Here is a 24151-nt window from a genome sequence, read left to right on the forward strand (position 1 = left end):
CTCCTACTGTATCCTCACCCATCCCTGTTGACTGTGAGTCCTTGCGGGCAGGGTCCCCTCTCCCTATGTACTTGTGTGTCCCTTGTCTTACACATGTTTATTATACTTGTCTATATTTCCCCTTTTCACATGTAAAGCGCCATGGAATAAATGGCGCTATATAAATGCATAATAATAATATTAATAATAATAATGGATTGCCCACAAAGTTTCCAAACCAATCTCCGGCTACCATTGTGCCAAAGGCAAAAGCGAGACTCATCAGTGAAGAGGACTGACCTCCATTCCAGCCTTCATTGCCGTCTTGCTCTGCATGGTAGCCTTTAAGAGTTGTGGCGTGAGGTCAGTGGACACCTTTACAAGGGAACATCACACCTGGTGGCATAATGTACAGTAGCCGGACCTCTCCAGTCTTCTTTCTAGGTGCACTAACAGCTCGGTATTACATTGGTTGTGGAGCCTGTGGTTCTCGTTCTCTCTCATCGACTCGTTCTTTCTCTCTGTCTTTCGTCATGAACTTGTTCCTCATCTACCTGAATTGTTTTTGTTGTCACTATACCACATTTGTAGCTATAATTGATTATTATTTTTTTTACGTATTTTGCCACACACAAATATTAGTGTTACATTTATATGAACTTGTGTATATTGCAATTTCATTTCCCCCTTTTATTATGGTAACTTTATGGTAAAATCTCCAACTTTTACTTTTCTGCATTTTTTTACGTGCTTCTAATGTATTGGATATAGTGTAAATTTCAGGGCATTATGTTTGTAACAAAGAATTCTCCATACTGTTTTAGGCAGAGAAAAATTCTCTTATACTCACTGTCTTGCTCTAAGAGCTTGCTCACACTAGCGTATAAAAAAATCCGTCCCATTCTCATCCAGGACAATGGGGAGATTTTGTTTCACTTGTCACCCGTGTGCTGCCTGTTTTTTTTTTTTACTCAGCAGCTATTAAACATTTACTGGACCATTTACAGTTTCCTATGCTACAGAATTGTAAAGTATCTGTAAAAGCCGGATGCCATTCTGATGGTCCGTATGGCATGCGATTTTTTTCTCACACTGTCCGATTTCAGAATGAAATCGTAGCCTGCCGAATGCAGCTGAGAAAAAATACGCAGATCTGCATGGTCTCATTGAATAACATTGATCCGATTTTCTATTGGATTGAACTCATCCGATTTATACGCAAGTGTGAGAGAGCCCTTAGTTTTTCTGCCTTCTGTGGCGCCTCTGAGGGTTCAGTTGCCACAGAGGTATTGCACCTCCTCCTGAGGTGTGGTACCCCACCATCCAGGTGAGTTGGAGGCTCCTAACCACGCTCCAACACTCACATCCGACACAACACGGTAGTTCAGCAAAGCCACATTGCGGCTCCCTGCTTGTAGTGTAGCAGACCACCTTTGGTGGCTCCCTGCTTGGAACACGAAACGTGCTGGGAGGCGGGTGGAGTTTGGAATACATAAAAGAGCGGGAAGGTGTAGGATTTCAGGTCAGTCAGTCGGTCAGTTGGAGAGTCACTCAGAGAGGAGTGAGGAAGGAAGATCCCAGAGAGAGGGATGGAGGAAGGAGTGCTGCAGCTGCCTCAGTGACCTGAGCCAGCTGGCACAGGAAAGGAAAGAAGGAGAAAGACGTTGAGCAGAAACCTGATCTTCCATAAGAAGGAAAGACTAGTACGGAACGTAGGAGTAAAAGGGAACAGAGGACATGGGTTAGAGGAAGAACCCTGCCTAGAAGTTCTAAGCGCAAGGCCGGGCCCGGTCCCCGGGGTTGTATGGACAGTACACTAATGGTTCTGCAGCAGACACCGGTGGAGTAGTGGGATGTAAATGCGCTACTCCCATCTAAGACTTGGGGGCACAACAGCAACATTGATAGTGAGCCGGGATTCAGGAGTAAGGAGTCCCTGAAGCAGGCTACAGCTGTCTGCCATACAAGTAGAGTTCTTGGGAACATCTGTCAGGAGGAACTCCAGTGTAACTCAGTACTAGGATATCTTCACACTTAAAGGTGCTATAAGAGGAGACGTTCAGAAAGGTACATGTTGGCAGAGCGTTGGAAGGGAGCATTCCATCTGGCCTGGACTCCAGATAAATCAAATTCTTGCGATCGGTGAGGACCACAACTTGATGTCTAGCTCCCTCCAACGAATGTCTACACTCCTCAAATGCCCACTTCATGGCCAACAATTACCGATTTCCCATGTCATAGTTGCGTTCAGATGGGGAGAACTTTTGAGAAAAGAAGGCACAGGGATTCATCTTAGAAGTCACAGGGTCTTTTTGGGACAAAACAGCTCCTGCACCAATCTCAGAAGCATCTACCTCCACCTGAAATGGAAGTGAGACATCAGGTTGCCGTAAAACTGGAGCTGAAGTAAATCTCTACTTAAGCTCCTGAAATGCTGAGATAGCCTCAGGAGACCAATTCAGCACATCAGCGCCCTTCTTGGTTAGATCAGTCAGTGGTTTGAAAATACCAGAAAAATTACGTATAAATTTATGATAGAAATTAGCAAACCCCAAAAACTTCTTGAGGGCCTTCAAAGAAGTAGGCTGAACCCAATCATAAATGGCCTGTACCTTGGCCGGGTCCATTTCAATAGTCGATGGAGATAAGATAAATCCCAAAAATGAAATCCTCTGTACACCAAAGAGGCATTTCGATCCCTTAACAAACAGGGAATTCTCCCTCAAAATCCGGAACACAGTCCGGATGTGTTCCACATGAGAATCCCAATCACTAGAAAAGATCAAAATATCATCCAGATAGATGATCAAAAACTTATCCACAAAGTCACGGAAAATATCATTCATAAAGGACTGGAAGACAGAAGGGGCATTAGTGAGCCCAAAAGGCATCACCAGGTACTCAAAATGTCCCTCCGGAGTATTAAATGCCGTCTTCCATTCATCCCCGTGCTTGATGCGAATAAGATTATACGCCCCCCTGAGGTCAAGCTTAGTAAACCAGCAGGCACTCTTAACTCTGTAGAATAAATCAGACATCAGAGGTAACGGGTACTGATATTTAACCGTCATCTTGTTAAGGGAACGATAATCAATACACGATCTTAATGAACCATCTTTCTCGGCCACAAAAAAAACCCCAGCACCTAAAGGTGACGAGGATGGTCTAATATGACCCTTCTCCAATGACTCCTTAATATAGGATCGCATAGCATCATATTCGGGTACTGATAAGTTGAAAAGCCGACCCTTGGGAAATTTACACCCAGGCATCAACTCAATTGCACAGTCATAACTCCTATGAGGAGGCAAAGACGCAGACTTGCTCTCACTAAATACATCAGAAAAATCAGCTAGATAATCAGGAATATCATGAGACTGAGGAGAGGTGGAGAAAACAGGAGCGTCCCTAAGAACACACTGACAACCCCAACTCACCACAGACCCAGATTTCCAATCCAAAACTGGATTATGAGTTTGCAACCAAGGAAAACCCAGAACAATAGTATCATGCAAATTATGCAGCACCAAAAATTTACAATTTTCTTGGTGGTCTGGGGCAACTCGCATTGTCACCTGGGTCCAAAACTGAGGTTTATTCTCCGCCAAAGGAGTAGCATCAATACCCCTCAAAGGAATAGGCGTCCGCAGAGGCGTCATGGAAAAACCACAATGTTTAGCAAAGTCCAAATCCATCAGATTCAACGGTGCTCCTGAATCCACAAAAGCCTTCGTGGAAAACGTGGATAAGGAGCAGATCAGAGTAATTGCCAAAAGAAACTTAGTTTACTGCCCACAGCAAATGTGTGTGCAAAACGTTTCTCTCGTTTTGGGCAGACAGAAATAGTATGAGAGACATCTCCACAGAAAAAACACAGCTTATTACGCCTTCTAAACTCCTGACGTTGCACCCTAGACAAAACCCCATCACATTGCATTGGTTCAGACGTTTGTTCAAAAGATGGCAGCGCCTCCCGTGTAGTTTTACGTTCACGTAAACGCCGATCAACTTGAATGGCTAATGACATAGAATCATCCAGACCAGAGGGAACAGGAAATCCCACCATAACATCTTTTACGGTCTCTGATAAACCCTTCTGAAAGAGCGCTGCCAATGCACTATCATTCCATGTAGTAAGGACCACCCACTTTCGGAATTTTTGACAGTATAACTCTGCAGGATCCTGACCCTGGTTTAATGCCAACAGGGTTCTCTCAGCTTGATCAACAGCATTAGGTTCATCATACAACAACCCCAAGGCTTGAAAAAATGCATCCACATTAGTCAGAATAGGATTTACAGGTGTCAGAGAAAAAGCCCAAACCTGGGGATCGCCACGCAGCAAGGAGATGACAATTCAGAAATTTAGACCGATCCCCAGAAAACACATGAGGAGTAGGGATCTTATGTTCAGCAGGATGTGACTGAATGAGGTAGGTGGAAATTCCCTGTACTTCAGCAGCCAGCTGCTCCACACGATCAGACAATTGCTTAATCTCCATTAGGAAAAAGAAAAAAAAAAACCTCCTACGGCCCCAGAGAACAAAGAGGAAAAAATACAAAAAAAAAAAAAAAAATTCTGACACTTTTTTTTTTCCTTTTTTTAACAACTTTTCCCTGCTTATGAGTACCCTAGAATCTGCGGTATGGCTTTTGATTCTGTTATCAATAGGTCACCGAGGAGGAAAAAACCTAAACATGCTAAGCCCAGAAAAACCAGAGAGGTTGGTAACTATGCAGATTGCAGATCCCTGATCCTACCACAACAACTAGCAGCAGCCGTGCCTGTCACATTGCGGTGTAATCTATACTGGGCCTAAGACAATAGTTCAGCATCCTCCAATCTACATTGAGATTCAAATTCTCACCAATACTCTATAGACCCTTTACCTTGTTTTACAGTACCATATAGCAGTTGTTATTTTGGGTACCTTTTTCAAAAAAATGAAGAGGTATGGTTGAAGAGGCCGTGGAAGTGGGCGGGGTGTTATGAATGGGTCACCGAGGAGGAAAAAACCTAAACATGCTAAGCCCAGAAAAACCAGAGCAGTTGGTAACTATGCAGATTGCAGATCCCTGATCCTACCACAACAACTAGCAGCAGCCATGGAGCGTGCCTACGATGAACCTAGACGCCTCATCACGGCCGGAGGACTAAATAAGCCTAAAGCAAGAAAAGGGAAAACTAACTGCCCCAGAGCAGACCTCAAAGGAATAGACAGCCCCCACACATGTATTGATGGTGAAATAAGATGAAAACACAAACACAGGTAGGAAAATAGGCTGAGCAAATGATGGGGCCCAAACTAACTAGATAGGAAAGGAAAGGAAAGACACTGTCTGCAATCTGCCAAAAACCCTACAAAAATAATGTCCAACACTTCTGATAGCAAAATTAACCCTGAAGTCACTAGACTTCTCCCACTATATCAGCTCTCTGAAATATTCTGAGACAGAGCAAAAAGAGGCCAATCTAATAAGGGACAAAAAGCCAATTGGCAAAATACTGATAAATAAGAGTGGAAATTCAGCACAGCCCCCAGCCGGGGCTGGCTGACCACACAAAAACCTGAATAGAACAACAAAATCAAGTGTGAATATTAGCAGAGGAACTTAGCTTGAGCTGACTGGAACAGAGCTAAGAACCAAGACCTGACAAGCAGAAGGAATCACCAGCAACTGATTAGGGCGTCGGCTGTCTTAAATCCAATCTGAGACTCCTGAGATCCAATCGTCATCCTCATTCTCAGGAGGCAGATCTCCACCGATCAAATCAGCCTCACTACCTCCTGCTACCACCAGAGGGAGTCTAGAAGGAGAACTCACAACTGGTGAACCAGAGATTGAACTCACAACAGCGGGGGTTGCCAGCTGGTCCTGATGGTGGTGTTGGTGGTGATGCTTCTGCTGGTTGTGGCAAAAGCACAATAGCACCTAAGGCAGGAGTTGGTGAGCCGGTGTCATTGTCTGGCTCCACAATGCCTCGTAGGCTCCCTTTTCTGGGAGTAGGTAAACCGCTTTTAAAGCCGGAGCTTCAGGAAAAAGTTTTGGCTTACATTGCTGACACCGCCTCCAGCTCTCTCGCCTCCTCTTCTGAAGTTTCAAAAAATAAAAGCACTGCGTCGTCAGCAGAGGCTCCTGGTCAGGAACAACACCTTTACTTGTGTCCTTCACCCCTACCAAAAGTGAAGGATGCGGCAGGCCACACTACCGATTACTCCATGGAGCTCTTTTCTCATACCATGCCTGGGTTATCAAGTCAAATCGTGAATTTCCCTGTCCAAGATGAATCTGACATGGAGTGCACTGATGCACAGCCACTGCTAGATTTATCTGCTGGTACATTCACTCAGAGCACTACATTGTCCTCGCAGTGTACTGAGGCAGAATCTGACCCTGATGAAACTCAGGTGCCCCTTCCCGCATACTATACCACCATACACGGTGACACAGAGGAAGGTGCACATGACATTGAAGAGGAGGTGATGGATGACCCAGTTGTTGACCCAGATTGGCATCCATTGGGGGAAGAGGGTGCCGCTGCCAATAGCTCAGAAGAGGAGGAGGAACATCCGCAGCAGGCATCGACATCGCAACAGCTGTTATCTGGCAGGCCCGGAGCAGTCCAAAAACGGATTACAAAAAGCAAAAGAGTTGCAGGACAGCTTGGCCAGACGGTCAAAATAGCACAGCGTGCAAGGCCTCAAAATGTCTTCCATAGTAGGAAGAGTGCAGTGTGGCACTTTTTTGAACAAAATCCTAATGATCAGGCAAAGGTTATCTGTAAGAAGTACGTAAAGACCTTTAGCCGAGGGAAAAATCTGAGAAATTTGAATACCAGTTGCATGCTTAGACATTTAACCACCATGCACTTGCAAGCGTGGACGGACTACCAAACCTCACGTACCACATGTGCAACTGCTCCCAAAGAAGGTAGTCAGAAACGCTATATTGTTTCCCCCACTGTAAGCCCACCGTTTAGCACACCACCAGCAGCAAATGTTGAGGTGTCGTCGCAAGGCCAAAGGAGTCAGGGAATCACAATGTTATATCAATAAAAGACTGAATCTAGGCCATCAGAAAGACCACCAACTCCATCACCATCATCAACTCTCTCAGTCCGCCATGTCCACCGCTAGTTCCACCATATGCAGCTCTCAAGTCCAGCTCACCTTACCAGAGACTATGAATAGGACAAGAAAGTACTCATCCTCTCATCCGCGTACACTGGGTTTGAACGCCCACATTGCCAAACTAATTTCGTTAGAGATGATGCCCTACCGGTTGGTTGAAAGCACAGCTTTCCGCGAACTCATGGCCTACGCAGTACCACGCTATGACCTACCCAATCGCCACTTCTTTTCTCGCAAAGCCATCCCAGCCCTCCATCTTCATGTGAAAGACCGGATTGTCCATGCACTCAAGCAATCAGTGAGTGGAAAGGCGCATCTCACAACTGATGCATGGTCCAGTAGGCATGGCTAGGGCCGTTACGTGTCCATCACTGCGCTCTGGGTTAATGTGGTGGATGCAGAGTCCACAGGGACAGCGGTGGTGGGACAGTGCTACCTATCCCACGGTATAGGAAACAGTTGGCTGTAGGCGTTCGACCCTCCTCCTCCTCCAGAAGCGAAAGCTCATCCACAGAGCGCAGTCGCACGAGCACTCCATCCGCAGCTGCCAGTGTTGCACACGAGGTGTCCCCCTATCGATCAGCTAGTGGAAAGTTTCAGCAGGCTGTGTTGCAGATGATGTGTTTGGGCGACAGACAGACCGCGGAGGTATTGGCCGACTACTTTCAGCGACAAACTGAGTCATGGCTGAACAGTCTACATCTTGAGGCAGGCAAGGTAGTTAGTGATAACGGCCGGAATTTTGTGGCAACCATAGACCTTTCAAAACTCAGACACATAACTTGCTTGGCTCACACATTGAATCTGGTGGTGCAGTGCTTCCTCATTAATTATCCGGAGTTAACAAGCCTGCTCCATAAGGTTCGAAGACTGTGCGCGCACATCCGCCGGTCGGCGGTACACTCCAGTCGTATGCAGAAGCTGCAGCGATTGCTCCACCTTCCCAAGCACCGCCTAATTATTGACGTTGCAACAAGGTGGAACTCCACCCTGCACATGGTTGAGTGGCTGTGCGAACAGAGGCAGGCGGTAATGCATTTGTGGGAGGATACGCGGGCAGGCACTTTGAGGGCAGACATGGAGTTGACAGGTGTGCAATGAACGAAGCTGAAAGACCTTTGTAAAGTCCTTCAGTGTTTTGAGGAATGCACACGGCTGGTAAGCGCAGATGATGCCATCATAAGCATGAGCATCCCACTTATGTGTCTGCTCATGCAAACTTTGACGCACATTAAGGAGCAGGCGTCTGCAGCCGAGGTAGATGAGGAGGAAGAGGAGGAGTGAAGCCTTGATGACAGTCAGCCATTGTCTGCTGCGGGACCTCTCCTGGACGAGGTGGAGGAAGAAGAGGAAGAGGAGGAGGATGATTATTTAGGGGAGTAGGATGCTTCTCATGAGGCAAGAGAAAATGTTGGCGTGGCAAGGTCTGGTACAGGGTTTGTGCGTGACTGGAGGGATGTGGATTTGCCAGAAAGTGCTCCTTCACCCAGCACTCGCAGTGCATCATTGACACCAGGAACATTGGCCCACATGTCAGATTATGCCTTGCAGATCCTAAAAAGGGACCCCCGCATTGCCAAAATGATGAATGATGATGACTACTGGTTGGCCAGCATCCTGGATCCACGCTATAAAGGAAAATTCCAAAACATAATGCCACAGGAGAACCTTGACCTAATATTGGCTAACAAACAAGCAACTCTGGAAACCGGTTGGTTGAGGCATTCCCAGCACACAGAATAATTGGAATCCCAGATCCCCATCACTAACGGTGTTCAGCGGGTTATCAGCACCTGTAAGCGACAAAGCTGGTCCTTTCAGTGTAGCGCGCATGCAGCCTCGGACATGTAAGGGCATGATAGACCTGTTATTGCTCGATCTCGCGTGCCAGAGCCTCGCGTATCCCTCTAGTAAGCTTGACGCGTACCGCGGGGGCATGCCGGAGTCTCGGTCGTTAACGGAATAAAGCTGAGAAATCGCTAGCACAACTACAAACGGACATACCACACCACACACAGAAACGACAAAGCTTGCAATCTGTCCATCTTTTCTGTAGCTTGTATGGTTGTGGTTTCCCGGGTGGAGTCCAATTAAGCCACAGACTCCACTCCTGGTGGTGACCTTTTGGACATTCCTTTAAGGTTCAGCTTTGCAATCATACAGCCTCCGGAAACCAAACACTTTGCCTTCATGGACGCAGTTTGGAGGTTCGTGGGAATAACGCCGCCCCATCGACAGTTGCCATAATTTATTGGTGGGCAGTCTGGCGGTATATGATCGTATTTGATTTCAGAATTTTTTTATTTTTTTTGGTTGGTATTTTACATTTTTATTCCAGCCTTTCTTGACTTCATAAGGGCATGACAAGCCTATATCTGTGTCTCCTCCACCTCCTCCTTTTACTCCTCCACCTCTTTTCTAAATGTAGTTGCCCTTTTCCATATGCTATTTTTGTCTTCTGAGCATTTTGTCTGCTTTGGGACACCTTTAAAGGTGTTTTGTAATTGTTTTCTATGTGTTTGTATGTGTTTGTGTTTGCCTGCCATTGTTTTGAATGGGGTTCGACGGTGTTCTTCGAACGTTCGACGAACATTCAACGAACTTGCCTCCTGTGCGATGAACCAAAACACTAGTGGGGTGGCTCAACACTACTCCTGATATATCGAAGTACATTGTTAATGTTTAAACTATGCTATATATACCTGGTATCTGGTGATACTGTACCCTTTCTGCCAGGATGTCCTCCTCCAACCAACACTCTAAGTGTATCATTGACACCAGGAACATTGTCCCACATGTGTGATTATTTCTTGCGGATCTTCTTGTTATATTGTGGTGTGATCCATCCTGAGCGTGTGAGTGTCTATGGGTTACTCCTGCAATTTAGATGTACATTTAAAAATTACCCCAACACTGTATACCGCTCTACGCTTGGGATACATTACCCATTTACTGCTTGTTATATTCTGGTCTAATCCAAACTGACCAAGTGAGAGTTATTTTCTGACTGTGGAAATAAATACTGAAATTGACAACAATGACACCTACACTGTGTACAGCTGTACTGTTGAGATCCATTACCGTTTTACGGCTTTTTAGATTGTGTTGTAATCCAATACTGAGCCTGAGAGTGTCTGTGTGTGCCTCCTCAAATATCTACAGAGATTTAGAATGTTTAAACTATACTATATATACCTGCTATCTGATGATACTGTACACTTTGTCTAATTTTTATATTCTTGTCTAATCCATACTGAGCCTGTGAGCGTCTCTGTGTGACTGATGGAATATATAGGGAGATTCACAATTATCCTTTGACTGAATAGAGCTGTACGCTTCTGATACAGTGCCATATATCTGATGTTATTTTGTGTCTATTTTCTGCAAAATTTTGAAGTTTGGTGGAAGAGGTTGCGGACGTGGGCGTGGGGGGGCCAGCTGGTGCTGATGGTGGTGGTGCATCTGCTGGTAGTGGCAAAAGCACAATAGCAGCTAAGGCAGGAGGTGTTGAGCCTGCGTCATGGTCTGGCTCCGGAACGCCTGGAAGGCTACCTTTTCTGGGAGTAGGTTAACCGCTTTTAAAGGCGGAGCATGAGGAACTGGTTTTGGCTTACATTGCCGAAACAGACTCCAGCAAATATGCCCTCCTCTTCTGAAGTTTCGAAAAATGCAAGCACTGAGTCGTCAAGTGCTGGCTCCTGGTTAGGAAGAACCCCTTTCCTTGTGTCCTTCACCCCCACCAAAAGTGAATGATGCAGCAGGCCACACTTCACATTAGTCCATGTAGCTCTTTCTATAATACCATGCCTGGGTTATCAAGTTAAATCGTGAAATCCCAAGTCCAAGATGAATCAGACATGGAGTGTGGGTGGCCAGCCAGGGCAGTGGGGTTAATTGGTACCGGGCCGGTGTCTCACAGGGATGTGTCACGGTGGTGGTGACCCGTTCCGCGGCCCTTGGCGTCCATGCAAAAGGGTGAATTACGTTTATAGGTGAATGATACATGACGCCACCTGTCGTTTCTGATTAGATTGACCAGCGCTGCAGTGTCGCTTCTCTGGGACAGATGTTGTGGTGCAGCTAAGATGTAGAAGCCCTGCACAGGTAGGGCCGTAGTCGCAGGGCAGATGAAAGAGTTGGTAGATGGTGTGCAGTGCAGGATGTAGCAGAGCCGTGCGCCAGGCGCAGGAGAAAGATGACAGACACAGTCATGCAGTTCCTTTACCTGTACTTGGTAAGTGCCGTCCAGGACTCAGAGTACAGATGGAGAAGGAGTTGGTCAGCCTGAAAGCCAATTTGGAATTCTCTCTCTGCAGATAGGTAGTGTGGCCTCCGTTCTAGCACTTATCTGAGGTATTCGCAGTGCTGAGTTCAATGAAGTTCCCCCTGTTGACTCTCTTTTGGAACTTTCTCGTATGGCAGGCAGCCGTAGCCTTTTCCTTCTGGCTCCCACACGTCGATGCTGGGGCCTCCGAGCCTTAGTTGGGTACAGAGCATTTACAACTGCTACTTCCTCCGGTTTCGGCTGCAGGAACGTCAGTGTCCCTACAAACTCGGAGACCGGAATCCGGACCATGCACTCCAGCTAGGAGTGAGCCTTAACTCTGCTCATCCTCCAGCTCCCCTTCTCACGTCCACACACTTCCCCTTCCCTGCACAGAGTGCCATAACTTACCTCCTCCCGACCACAGAGAGCAGCTCCTCAGCAGTCAGGTTCAGAGGTCTCCCTGCTGGCCTGGAGTGGGAAATGTGTTGTGTGATTTTTGAACTGTTGCAACGTTGAAATACTTACCTCTCCTTGCTCCACCGCCATGACGTCTTCCGCGTGTCCTGACAGTGATATTCTGATCAGAGAGCGCAATGACATCACGTCTGTACGCCCTCTGCCTAAACAGCCAAGTGCAGTGAGATGGAAGGTGGGGACGATGAGGAGTCCAGACTAGTACAGGGATTCCCTAGCAAGGAGACTTAATTAATTGTTTTCAATGATGGGACAGCAATTTTTGGGGAGCACTATACTCTGGAGAATGATATATGGGGCCCACCTTACACTGGAGCATTCCAAAGGTGGACATCAGACACTGGAGCAGCATTTACAGGGCCCATTATACACTGGAACATTAGAAATCGGGCCCATTATATATGGAGCATTATTTGGGCCCATAAGACAGTGGAGCTTCATCCATGGGGACCAACATATACTGTAGCATTATGTGGAGCTCATCATATACTGTTTCAAACATTATATGGGACCAATGATTCTGTATGGAGAAATATATGGGCCTCATTACTCTGTATAGCGCACTATGCGGTGCCCATAATACTGTATGGAGTAATATATTGTCCGTTTTTGGAGCTATTGGAGAATTGAAAATCGATATCAGTCATGAGATGTAAAAAGTTAAGTATTTTTCATTGTACTATACCACTATTTCTCTACCGTATTGGAGCATCATGAGTTGTGGTATGTGTTAAAGGGGCGCTCTTTGGCCCAGGGCACATGAAAACCTGCAGCCAGCCCTACCCCTCCACAACTTTAACCAAATAACCCCCAGTTTTCAGTGTGTAGCTATTATTATTAAGTAAATTAAGGTTGACAAGCTTCAGTAATAAAAATTGATGTTTTTGCCATTCAAATGGGCACTGTAGGTGTGTTTAATGTCCTCCACTCCCTGCCGACTTTGCTTCCCCATTGACTGGGTTTCGTGTTTCAGTCGGCCTTCGACTTTTCACGATAATCGGCCGATTTCGGTCGACCCGACTTTTGAGAAAGTCGGGTTTCATGAAACCCGACTCGACCCGAAAAAAGTCAAAGTCGCTCATCTCTAGTGCTGAGTGTTGTTGCTTCAAAAACATCCAGCAACTAGAGGGATTAACACAGTCACAGGAGACAGAGAGTGGTTAGAGGAGCCCCAGGGGGATTGTGGGGAACTTGTTTACTATTCTGGCAGCAGCCAAAGAGATGAGTGATGTGTGATCTGTCTCTCACAAAAGTTCAGGCAAGTGAACCATAGGGACACAGGATTCTATTAAAGAGTGAAGCTGGGCTATCCCCTGTACTGCTAGTTGAGAAAGTCTATCATGAGCAGGAAGATAAGGACTGGAAGGAATTGTGTCACAGGTATCATCTCCCGCAGCAACCCCCCCATCTCATTAAGCTAGAAGGAATGCTGTGTACTACTGTACCTTTGTAAAGCATGTTGATCTGTGCTGAACAGTGCTATCAAAAGATACTGTTAGTCAAAGTGCCTCTAGGAAGCAGCTGTACTGTTTATTAAGCCTGTGCTTAAGAGACTTGAATTGTGCTGAATGTGCTGTGATATTAAACTACACTGTTCATGAGGACTCTATCAATTATGTCTGTGTGAGCAAGTGGATCCATCTTGTGCCTGAGGAAGCTGCAGTAAATGTTTGCCCTGAGTAACGGTTCCCACAGAGTTCCAAAAAATTCATGAGAACTGTCTTGCCCCTATTTAAACCTAGCTGCGTGCACGTAACACTACCACAGATGATAGATATTGTCTGTCATGTTGAAAGATGTCAAAAAAAGTAGTTACACTCTATCTGTTGCCATTGCCTTCTCAAAAGAGCAAAACATTGCGAATTAAAGACTTATCACCAGGAGTCCAACGAAAATAATTTTCTTACCATAATCAGTGATGTTGAACTCCTTATGTATGTGCAGTTCTTTGCATTTGTACCATTCTTTGAAATGCTCCACCTGTAATTCTGGATATGTAGATGATCTCACTAGAGACAGAAATTGATATTACGAAATTGCCACATGGATTAGATATAAAATACTATAGTAACTCTATAATAACTCTTTCAGTGGATTGGCTAAATAAGTTGTGTATATACAGTAAGACATACACGTTGTTTCTTAATATTATTGCCTACAAATAATTCAGCCATACAATACTAATGCTTAAAGGGAATCCGTCACCCCTTTTTTGAGATATCCTATAATGATATCATTCAATTGTGTGTCACATAAGGATTCTCTTAGTACTTTTGCTTCCCCCTGACCCCGCACCTTTCATGCATAAATCTCTTTTTTATATCGGTTCAGATGTATGTAAACTGCCGCTGTCCGGTCCGCTGGGCGGGGCTTATTCAACTTCTCCCCCCTCCCTGTCTTGCTCTACACAAGAAGAAATGCGTAGAGAAAGACAGGGGGGGGAGCAGTTGAATAAGCCCTGCCCAGCGGACCAGAACGTGGCAGTTTACATACATCTGAACCGATATAAAAAAGGTATTTATGCATGAAAGGTGCGGGGTCAGGGGGAAGCAAAAGTACTAAGAGAATCCTTATGTGACACACAATTGAATGATGTCATTATATGATATCTCAAAAAAGGGGTGACAGATTCCCTTTTATGCCCAAAGAAAGCTGGTTTTCGGAGACCAAGTGATAACACTGTAAAATAAAGAAACATACAAAAACACATCAAACAAATACAGTGTGAATATAATACTGCACATAAAGCCCCCACAATACCATCATACAGTGCCAAAATAATACTGCTCGCATAATACTGCCCAAATAGTATCCTAATAAAATTACAATTCAGTTCTACAATAATACGGCCATTCACTGCTAAATAATAGATGCGGCTCATGGTTAATGATAGTCTCATTCAGTGCTGAACATAAATTGTAACAGACATTGGATTGGATTGTTTTATAACTACTCCATTCATAGAAAAAAATCATGACACACTAGGCTTTAAGCCCCAATCTACATTGTATTATTTAGTGTTCCCTTTATTTTTTTGAGCAGTATATATATATATATATATATATATATATATATATTCACATCCCATATACAATCTCTTGCCCGCTCTTGCCGCTTTCACCTAAAGAACATCTTTAGAATCCGGCCTTTTCTCACCATGGAAACACCAAAAACCCTCACTGTAGCATTGATCCACTCCCGCCTGGATTACTGCAACGCTCTGTTAATTGGCCTCCCCGTCACTCGACTATCCCCTCTCCAGTCCATACTTAATGCAGCAGCCAGGGTCGTCCATCTGGCTAATCGGTACTCGGACGTGTCCGCTCTTCGTCAGTCATTACACTGGCTGCCCATTCATTATAGGATCCAATTCAAAGTACTTGTTCTCACCCACAAAGCTCTCCATGGTGCCCCACCCCCCTACATCTCCTCCCTCATTTCTGTCTATCGGCCTAGCCGATTGCTGCGCTCTGCAAACGAATTTCGACTAACCTCTACACTAATCCCTACCTCCCACTCCCAACTCCAAGACTTCTCCCGTGCTGCTCCTATCCTCTGGAATGCTCTACCCCAAGAAATTAGGACTAACTACAATTTGCATAGTTTTAGGCGCTCCCTCAAAACACATTTGTTCAGAGCAGCTTAACACGTTCACTAATCAAAGTCATTCTATGTGTAAGTGCGTGTGTAGCCCATTCACTATCTCCATCCATCCTTCACTCCCTCAAGATGGCTGGACCTTCATTGTAAATATACAATTGTAAATACACACCTGTACTTTGTATCTCCCTCACCTCATTGTAGATTATTATTATTATTATTATTATTATTATTATTATTATTATTATTATATGCACAGGACTCACCGAATAGGATTGATGTTCTAATTAATTCATTGAATTGATGGTTTAAGATTAACACATCCGAATGGACTTGCAAAAATGTCACCAGCAACCCACGTTCTGGTTGCAAAAGAAAATAAAGACATTACAATTAGGAAATCTCCAATCAGGTTGTCATATTATTATAATGCATTCAGAGGAGTAACGTAACCCTTCCCCTGCCAAGGAATCTTAGGAGTCATCCATACAAGATGGCAACTTGGTAGGCAAGTCCTGCCTACTAGCGGCAATATCTCATCTACAGCCGCAATCCAGGTCTTATTTTAGGATTCTTAGCTTCAAAGTGAGGCTAGAATCATGACCCGCCCCCAGATATCAGAGGGTTTAAAGGGAAAACTGCATGTATATGCAGCTGTCCCTGCCAACGGTCTCTTTCATCTGTGCTCTTTTGGGCCGGGTCATGACTGCAGTGACGATTCTGGTCTCATATTGAAGCTGATAATCTCGAAATGAGCCCAAGATCAATGCTGTAGCTGCCACCCAGACTGTTAAAATGGCTTACCACCTTACAGCAGCCAATATAAAGGAAGAACAGGGTTGGTTGCAGGAACAGGAGAGAGATGATTTGTGATCTCCCCTTGTCCCTGTGTAAGTATAGCAATGTATTACTGTATACCAGCAAAGTAAAAAAAAGTGTTTTGAAAAGAAAATCATTAAAACAGATGTAAATAGCCCTTTTTTTCCTATAAATTCTTTGTTGCTGGAGAAAAAAACACCTACAGTGGGGAAAAAAAGTATTTAGTCAGTCAGCAATAGTGCAAGTTCCACCACTTAAAAAGATGAGAGGCGTCTGTAATTTACATCATAGGTAGACCTCAACTATGGGAGACAAACTGAGAAAAAAAAATCCAGAAAATCACATTGTCTGTTTTTTTTTTCATTTTATTTGCATATTATGGTGGAAAATAAGTATTTGGTCAGAAACAAAATTTCATCTCAATACTTTGTGATATATCCTTTGTTGGCAATGACAGAGGTCAAACGTTTTCTGTAAGTCTTCACAAGGTTGCCACACACTGTTGTTGGTATGTTGGCCCATTCCTCCATGCAGATCTCCTCTAGAGCAGTGATGTTTTTGGCTTTTCGCTTGGCAACACGGACTTTCAACTCCCTCCAAAGGTTCTCTATAGGGTTGAGATCTGGAGACTGGCTAGGCCACTCCAGGATCTTGAAATGCTTCTTACGAAGCCACTCCTTCGTTGCCCTGGCGGTGTGCTTTGGATCATTGTCATGTTGAAAGACCCAGCCACGCTTCATCTTCAATGCCCTTGCTGATGGAAGGAGGTTTGCACTCAAAATCTCACGATACATGGCCCCATTCATTCTTTCATGTACCCGGATCAGTCGTCCTGGCCCCTTTGCAGAGAAACAGCCCCAAAGCATGATGTTTCCACCACCATGCTTTACAGTAGGTATGGTGTTTGATGGATGCAACTCAGTATTCTTTTTCCTCCAAACACGACAAGTTGTGTTTCTACCAAACAGTTCCAGTTTGGTTTCATCAGACCATAGGACATTCTCCCAAAACTCCTCTGGATCATCCAAATGCTCTCTAGCAAACTTCAGACGGGCCCGGACATGTACAGGCTTAAGCAGTGGGACACGTCTGGCACTGCAGGATCTGAGTCCATGGTGGCGTAGTGTGTTACTTATGGTAGGCCTTGTTACATTGGTCCCAGCTCTCTGCAGTTCATTCACTAGGTCCCCCCGCGTGGTTCTGGGATTTTTGCTCACCGTTCTTGTGATCATTCTGACCCCACGGCGTGGGATTTTGCGTGGAGCACCAGATCGAGGGAGATTATCAGTGGTCTTGTATGTCTTCCATTTTCTAATTATTGCTCCCACAGTTGATTTCTTCACTCCAAGCTGGTTGGCTATTGCAGATTCAGTCTTCCCAGCCTGGTGCAGGGCTACAATTTTGTTTCTGGTGTCCTTTGACAGCTCTTTGGTCTTCACCATAGTGGAGTTTGGAGTCAGACTGTTTGAGGGTGTGCACAGGTGTCTTTTTATACTGATAACAAGTTTAAACAGGTGCCATTACTACAGGTAATGAGTGGAGGAAAGAGGAGACTCTTAAAGAAGAAGTTACAGGTCTGTGAGAGCCAGAAATCTTGATTGCTTGTTTCTGACCAAATACTTATTTTCCACCATAATATGCAAATAAAATGAAAAAAAACCAGACAATGTGATTTTCTGGATTTTTTTTTCTCAGTTTGTCTCCCATAGTTGAGGTCTACCTATGATGTAAATTACAGACGCCTCTCATCTTTTTAAGTGGTGGAACTTGCACTATTGCTGACTGACTAAATACTTTTTTGCCCCACTGTATATATAAAAACTAGTGATGAGCGAGTATACTCGTTACTCGAGATTTCCCGAGTATGCTCGGGTGGTCTCCGAGTATTTCGATGTGCTCGGAGATTTAGTTTCTGTCGCCGTAGCTGCATGATTTGTGGCTGCTAGACAGCCTGAATACATGTGGGGATTGCCTGTTTGTTAGGAAATCCCCACATGTATTCAGTCTGTCTAGCAGCTACAAATCATGAAACACCACAGAGAATGGAGTACATAAGACTATCGGACAGAAGGTAAAATCCAAAGAATTTATTAAGCACAGTTACACATATAAAATATAAGCCACAAATGTGGCACCCCTGAGGCTCAGTCGCCACAGAGGTACTGCACCTCCTCCTGAGGTGTGGTATCCCACCATCCAGGTAAGGTGGAGACTCCTGACCACGCTCCAACACCTGCACCCCACACCACAAAGTAGTGTAGCAAAGCACCTTCGGCGGCTCCCTGCTTGGAGTATAGCAAAGCACCCATTGGTGGCTCCCTGCTTGGAACACGAAACATGCTGGGAGCTGGGTGGAGTTAGATTACATTACAAGGAGCGGGAAGAGTTTAGGACAACAGTCAGTCAGTCAGTTGGTTAGCGAGTTGGAGAGAAGAAGGTCCCTGGAGAGAGGGATAGATGGATGGAAGTTCTGCAGCAGATCCCAGTGATCTGGGTCTGCTGGCACGGGAAAGGAAGAGAGAGAGCAACATAGACTGAAAGCCTGATTCTCCATAAGAAAGAAAGACTAGTACGGAACGTGAGGAGTAAAAGGGAACAGAGGATGTGGGTTAGAAGAGAACCCTTCCTAGAGGTTCCAAGCGCAAGGCCGGGACCCGGTCCCCGAGGTTGTATGGATACTAATGGTCCTGCAGCAGACACCGGAGGAATAGAAGTAGTGACCACTTTATTCCCACACAAGACTTGGGGCTCAACAGCAACTGGATAGTGAGCCGGGACTTAGTAGCAAGGAGTCCCCGAAGTAGGCTACAGCTGTCTGCCGTACAAGTAGAGTTCATAAGAACATCGGACAGGAGGAACTCCAGTGTAACTCAGTACTAGGAGTACTTCATTTAAAGGCGCTATAAGAGGAGACGTTCAGAAAGGCACATGTTGGCGGAGTTTTGGAAAGGAGTATTCCATCTGGCCTGGAGGTTGATTGAGTCCCTGACCCGGAGGACACGGCACAGAGGCTGGCACCTGTTTGGACAACAGACTGTGAGTAAAGCTTTGGAACTTCATGCCCTGGTGTCTTCCACTTATTCCTGCGCCAACCTGCCCAGCCCTGCTATATCCCTTGCGCCTGACACTGCACCATCTACGTGTCACTTCACCTACTCTGCCCTGGGACTGCAGCCCTGCCTGTGGAGGGCTATAACATCACTGCTGCACCACACCATCTGTCCCAGAGGATCTGTCTGCAGCGTCGGCTTACATCTTCATTGCCGTACACCACAGGTGGCGTCGCGACTTACACATTGACACTGAACATTTACAATGGGTGCCCAGGGCCACGGGCCGGGTTCCAGCTACCGTGACATCTCCCATTGAGGACCATCGGGCCAGGTACCGAGTACCCCACTGCCCTGGGTATAGGGCGTCCCATTTTTGCTGCTGTTGACTGCTTGCCAATCGCAGATACTCGGCTTCCCAAAGGGTGAGATTAGGACCAGTTGGGGTAATTGACAGGGCAACGGAGATGTCGACTGCCGGTGGCGTATCAGCGCTTGCCGAAGGTACCTCCGCTGCTTGTTCCTCCAGTTCCATCGGGACCTCAGCGAGCGGCATCGCGGCTTGGGGTCATCGGCAGGGGGCAATCAGACCATTCATGGTCACTGGCGCCATTCCTAGCACTAAGGTCATGCCGGGTGCGGTAATCGTACCTTGCGCTTCCCAACAAGGAGGCTCCGGTCCCGGCGTAGGTACAGGGCAGCAAACAGTGGTGGCCGCTACGCCCGTAGTCGCCTGCGGAGCGGGTTGCAGCTGGATCCGAGCAGGGGCAAGGTTGGTTTCTACTAAGGCCATCGGTAGGGGCCTGTGCGGCCGCGCCAGGTCCGGACGGGAATGCAGCCCCTGCTCTTCATTCTGCTCCGGGACCCTCATATATCTCCTCCAGGCAGGCCTCATCCAGTGGCAATATCTGCTTTGAGGTGGTGACGGGTGCTGCAGAGAGTGTCTCAGCGGTCGTACGCTCTGCAGGGGCGGCTTGGGGGTGAGTTGCCTTTCTTCCCCACATTCTTCTGGCCTGTTCCCTCCTTCCATCATGGCGTTCTCCTTCCCGCCTCGGCTCTTTTCCCGCCACGGGCATCCGCTCCTCCTTCTGGGGGCAGCGTCTCTTTCCTACTCCTCCATACCAAGCCAGTATACGAACCCCTCTGGGGGTGGGCCATGTTGCTGTCGCATAGAAGTTCAGACAGGGGAGGGCCAGGACAGTCCGCGCTCTTTTCTTAGGACCACCCATATTGTCACGGCCTTCTTCACCGCATCAGCGGCCATTTTTAACATTCATTTCACAGTCTATTAAATTGGGTCTTCTGCACATTTCCAAAAGTTTTAAGTCTTAAGCACACAGAACCCGATGGCATCGGGTCTCGTCATCCTGTTCGTGATGCCAAAAATGGGACGCCCTCACACCCAGGGCAGTGGGGTACTCAGTACCGGGTCCGATGGTCCTCAATGGGAGATGTCACGGTAGCTGGAACCCAGCCCGTGGCCCTGGGCGCCCATTGTAAATGTTCAGTGTCAATGTGTAAGTCGTGACGCCACCTGTGGTGTTCGGCAATGAAGATGTAAGCCGACGCTGCAGACAGATCCTCTGGGACAGATGGTGTGGTGCAGCAGTGACGTTATAGCCCTCCACAGGCAGGGTTGCAGTCCCAGGGGAGAGTAGGTGAAGTGACACGTAGATGGTGTAGGGTCAGGCGCAAGCGACCCAGATGTAGCAGTGCTGGGCAGGTTGGCGCAGGAATAAGTGGAGGACACCCGGGCATGTAGTTCCAAAGCTTTACTCACAGTTTATTGTACAATCAGGTGTCTGCCTCCGTGCCATGTCCTCCGGGTCAGGGACTCAGTCAACCTCCAGGCCAGATGGAGTAGTCCTTTCCAACACTCCGCCAACATGTGCTTTTCTGAACGCCTCCTCTTATAGCGCCTTTAAATGAAGTACTCCTAGTACTGAGTAACACTGGAGTTCCTACTGTCCGATGTTCTTATGAACTCTACTTGTACGGCAGACAGCTGTAGCCTGCTTCGGGGACTCCTTGCTACTAAGTCCCAGCTCACTATCCAGTTGCTGTTGTGCCCCCAAGTCTTGTGTGGGAATAAAGTGGTCACTATTTCTATTCCTTCGGTGTCTGCTGCAGGACCATTAGTATCCATACAACCTCGGGGACCGGGTCCCGGCCTTGCGCTTGGAACCTCTAGGAAGGGTTCTCTTCTAACCCACGTCCTCTGTTCCCTTTTACTCCTCGCGTTCCGTAATAGTCTTTCTTTCTTATGGAGAATCAGGCTTTCAGTCTATGTTGCTCTCTCTCTTCCTTTCCCGTGCCAGCAGACCCAGATCACTGGGATCTGCTGCAGAACTTCCATCCATCTATCCCTCTCTCCAGGGACCTTCTTCTCTCCAACACGCTGACCAACTGACTGACTGACTGTTGTCCTAAACTCTTCCCGTTCCTTGTAATGTAATCTAACTCCACCCACCTCCCAGCACGCTTCGTGTTCCAAGCAGGGAGCCACAAATGGGTGCTTTGCTATACTCCAAGCAGGGAGCTGCCGAAGGTGCTTTGCTACACTACTTTGTGGTGTGGGGTGCAGGTGTTGGAGCGTGGTCAGGAGTCTCCACCTTACCTGGATGGTGGGATACCACACCTCAGGAGGAGGTGCAGTACCTCTGTGGCGACTGAGCCTGAGGGGCGCCACACAAATACTGGCACACAGGAGGGGAAAAGTGAAGAGACATGCTGGTGCAACAACGGAGAGTACAGAGACATAAAAGTGGCCAGGGGTAAGTCAGATCATAACTTGTGATGGTTTAAACACATATAAATAATGAGAGGTATAAAGACAGCCTGTGATAAATCACATAGAAAATCACCCAGCACATTTCTACCCCAGTGTTAATCATGCTCACCCATTATATCTGGCAATGTCCGAGTATCACCCGCTGCCCCCCACCCCAGCCTGGATACATGTGAGGAATGCCTGTTTGTTAGAAAATCCCCACATGTATTCAGGCTGGCTAGCAGCCGCAAATCATGCAGCTACGGTGGCAGAAACTAAATCTCCGATCACATCCAAATACTCGATCACACAAGCATGCAATCTCGAGTAACGAATATACTCGCTCATCACTAAAAAAACAAAAATTTGACATCTTCATGTCTGTAACGACCCAAAGTACAAGACTGGCTTCTTACTTGGCTTACTTTTTATGCCATAAAAAAAGAAGCCAGAATTGCTATTTTTTAGTCACTTGACATAGAAAAAAATGAATAGAAAGCCATCAAAAAGTCACGAGCCCCAGAATTACACAGGTTAAAATTACAGCTTGTCCCAAAGAAAACAACCCCTGTCGCTGAAAACATAACAGAGTTATGGCTCTTAGAATATGATGTCACACAAACATTTTTTAATGGCATTTTATTGTGAGACAGTAATAAATGATAAACTTTACATATTTGCTATCGTCGTGTCCATAATCTCTTAATATCTAAAATGAGCATGCATTTTCCTCGCCCAGTAAACACCATAAAAAAAATAAAAGCACTAGAAATGTTGACTTCTAATTTGTTTGCCTATATTCTTAAATAGTTTAATAATAATTTAACAAAAAAGCAATAAATGTCACATATGATCCAAAAGCAAAATGCCGCTGCTCCCCGCCAGAGCCATGCTGTGCACCCAAACTGTAGAATACGGCCATTTGTTTCTTGTATCTCTCCTTCCAAAAATGAAAAATTTGGGGCTAATGCTACATTTTAATGCAAAAATTTTTTTTTCATTTATTCTTTCAACTTTGCATTATTTGGTGATAAGCATCCGAAGGGTTGACACATTTTCGGAATACTATTTAAAAGAGGGTGATTTGCATATAGTTTCTAATATATTGGCCCCTTATGGGCTACCGAGAACTGAATTGTCATAAAAACTTTTTAAAAGTTTCTTGAAGATTAGAAAAATTGCTGCTAAACCTATACAAGTCCCCCACAAATAAATAGATGCTTAAAGAAGAGGGGAAGTAACAACAAACCACACAATCTGGATAGGGGGAATCTGGTAGAGCAGTTATTTGGGGTTATGTGAGGGTCTGCTTTTTCCAAAAAAAAATGGGGCGACACCCATCCATGTGTTGGGTTTCCGATTGTAGCTCAGCTCCATTGTAGAAATTGAACCTGAGCTACAATACCGTATCCAACTTGTGTCAAGGTGTGGTGCTGTTTTTAGAAGAATGCTCCCTTCTTGCTCCAATCTCAGATCAAATTTTTAAGTTGGCTGTTTTTGAACTTGGAAGGTTCCACACCCCCAAGTTATACAATATATCAGCACGCAGATATCTTACCTCTCTGAGCAATATCTCTGTAAGCCAGAGTCTCCTTCCCATCATTCACCCGCTCTAAAAAAAATGGTCCACTAACCATACTCTCCGATATTCTGTAATTATTAAGGCAAAGTTATTTAGTCAGTGCTACATGTGCTTGAATACCATTGTTTAGGGTGATTTTCATAAATCAGTCGTACACCTGAAAATAAGTAACTTTGTATTATATCCTATCTGAGAAATCTGCTACTTTCTCCTTCTGGGCTGATAATTCATTCTCAATATTCCCAATACACAGGTAAAATCTCTCTTCAGTAAGGACAGATTTTCCCATTGCTCATATAGGAAATGACAGTTGGTGCTCATAAAGTACTATGGACAGCTGTGACTGTCATGTGTTCTAGAATGTCTGCTTGCCTCTAGCTCCTCCTCTCTCCATAAATTTTAAAAGCACCAACTATCATCTTCTATCTTAGTAATGAACAATTTGTCTTCACTAAACACAGATTTTATCCTTAAACT

General features: G+C 45.7%; 1 protein-coding gene across 1 annotated transcript in view; it reads right to left on the reverse strand.

Moving 5' to 3' along the window:
- LOC141051798 (uncharacterized) overlaps positions 1–24151 on the reverse strand; it is a 101765-nt gene that overhangs the window by 71531 nt on the left and 6083 nt on the right. Inside the window, exons 3-5 of the mRNA XM_073548830.1 lie at positions 23651–23742; positions 15720–15815; positions 13761–13862 (exon numbers count right to left, since the gene is read on the reverse strand). Coding sequence (XP_073404931.1) covers positions 13761–13862; positions 15720–15815; positions 23651–23742 — 290 coding nt within the window. The remainder of the gene's footprint in view (positions 1–13760; positions 13863–15719; positions 15816–23650; positions 23743–24151) is intronic.

This window comes from Dendrobates tinctorius, unplaced genomic scaffold, assembly GCF_039654945.1.
Source record: "Dendrobates tinctorius isolate UK_male_01 unplaced genomic scaffold, ASM3965494v1 ptg000158l, whole genome shotgun sequence".
In the NCBI taxonomy this organism is placed as follows: domain Eukaryota; kingdom Metazoa; phylum Chordata; class Amphibia; order Anura; family Dendrobatidae; genus Dendrobates; species Dendrobates tinctorius.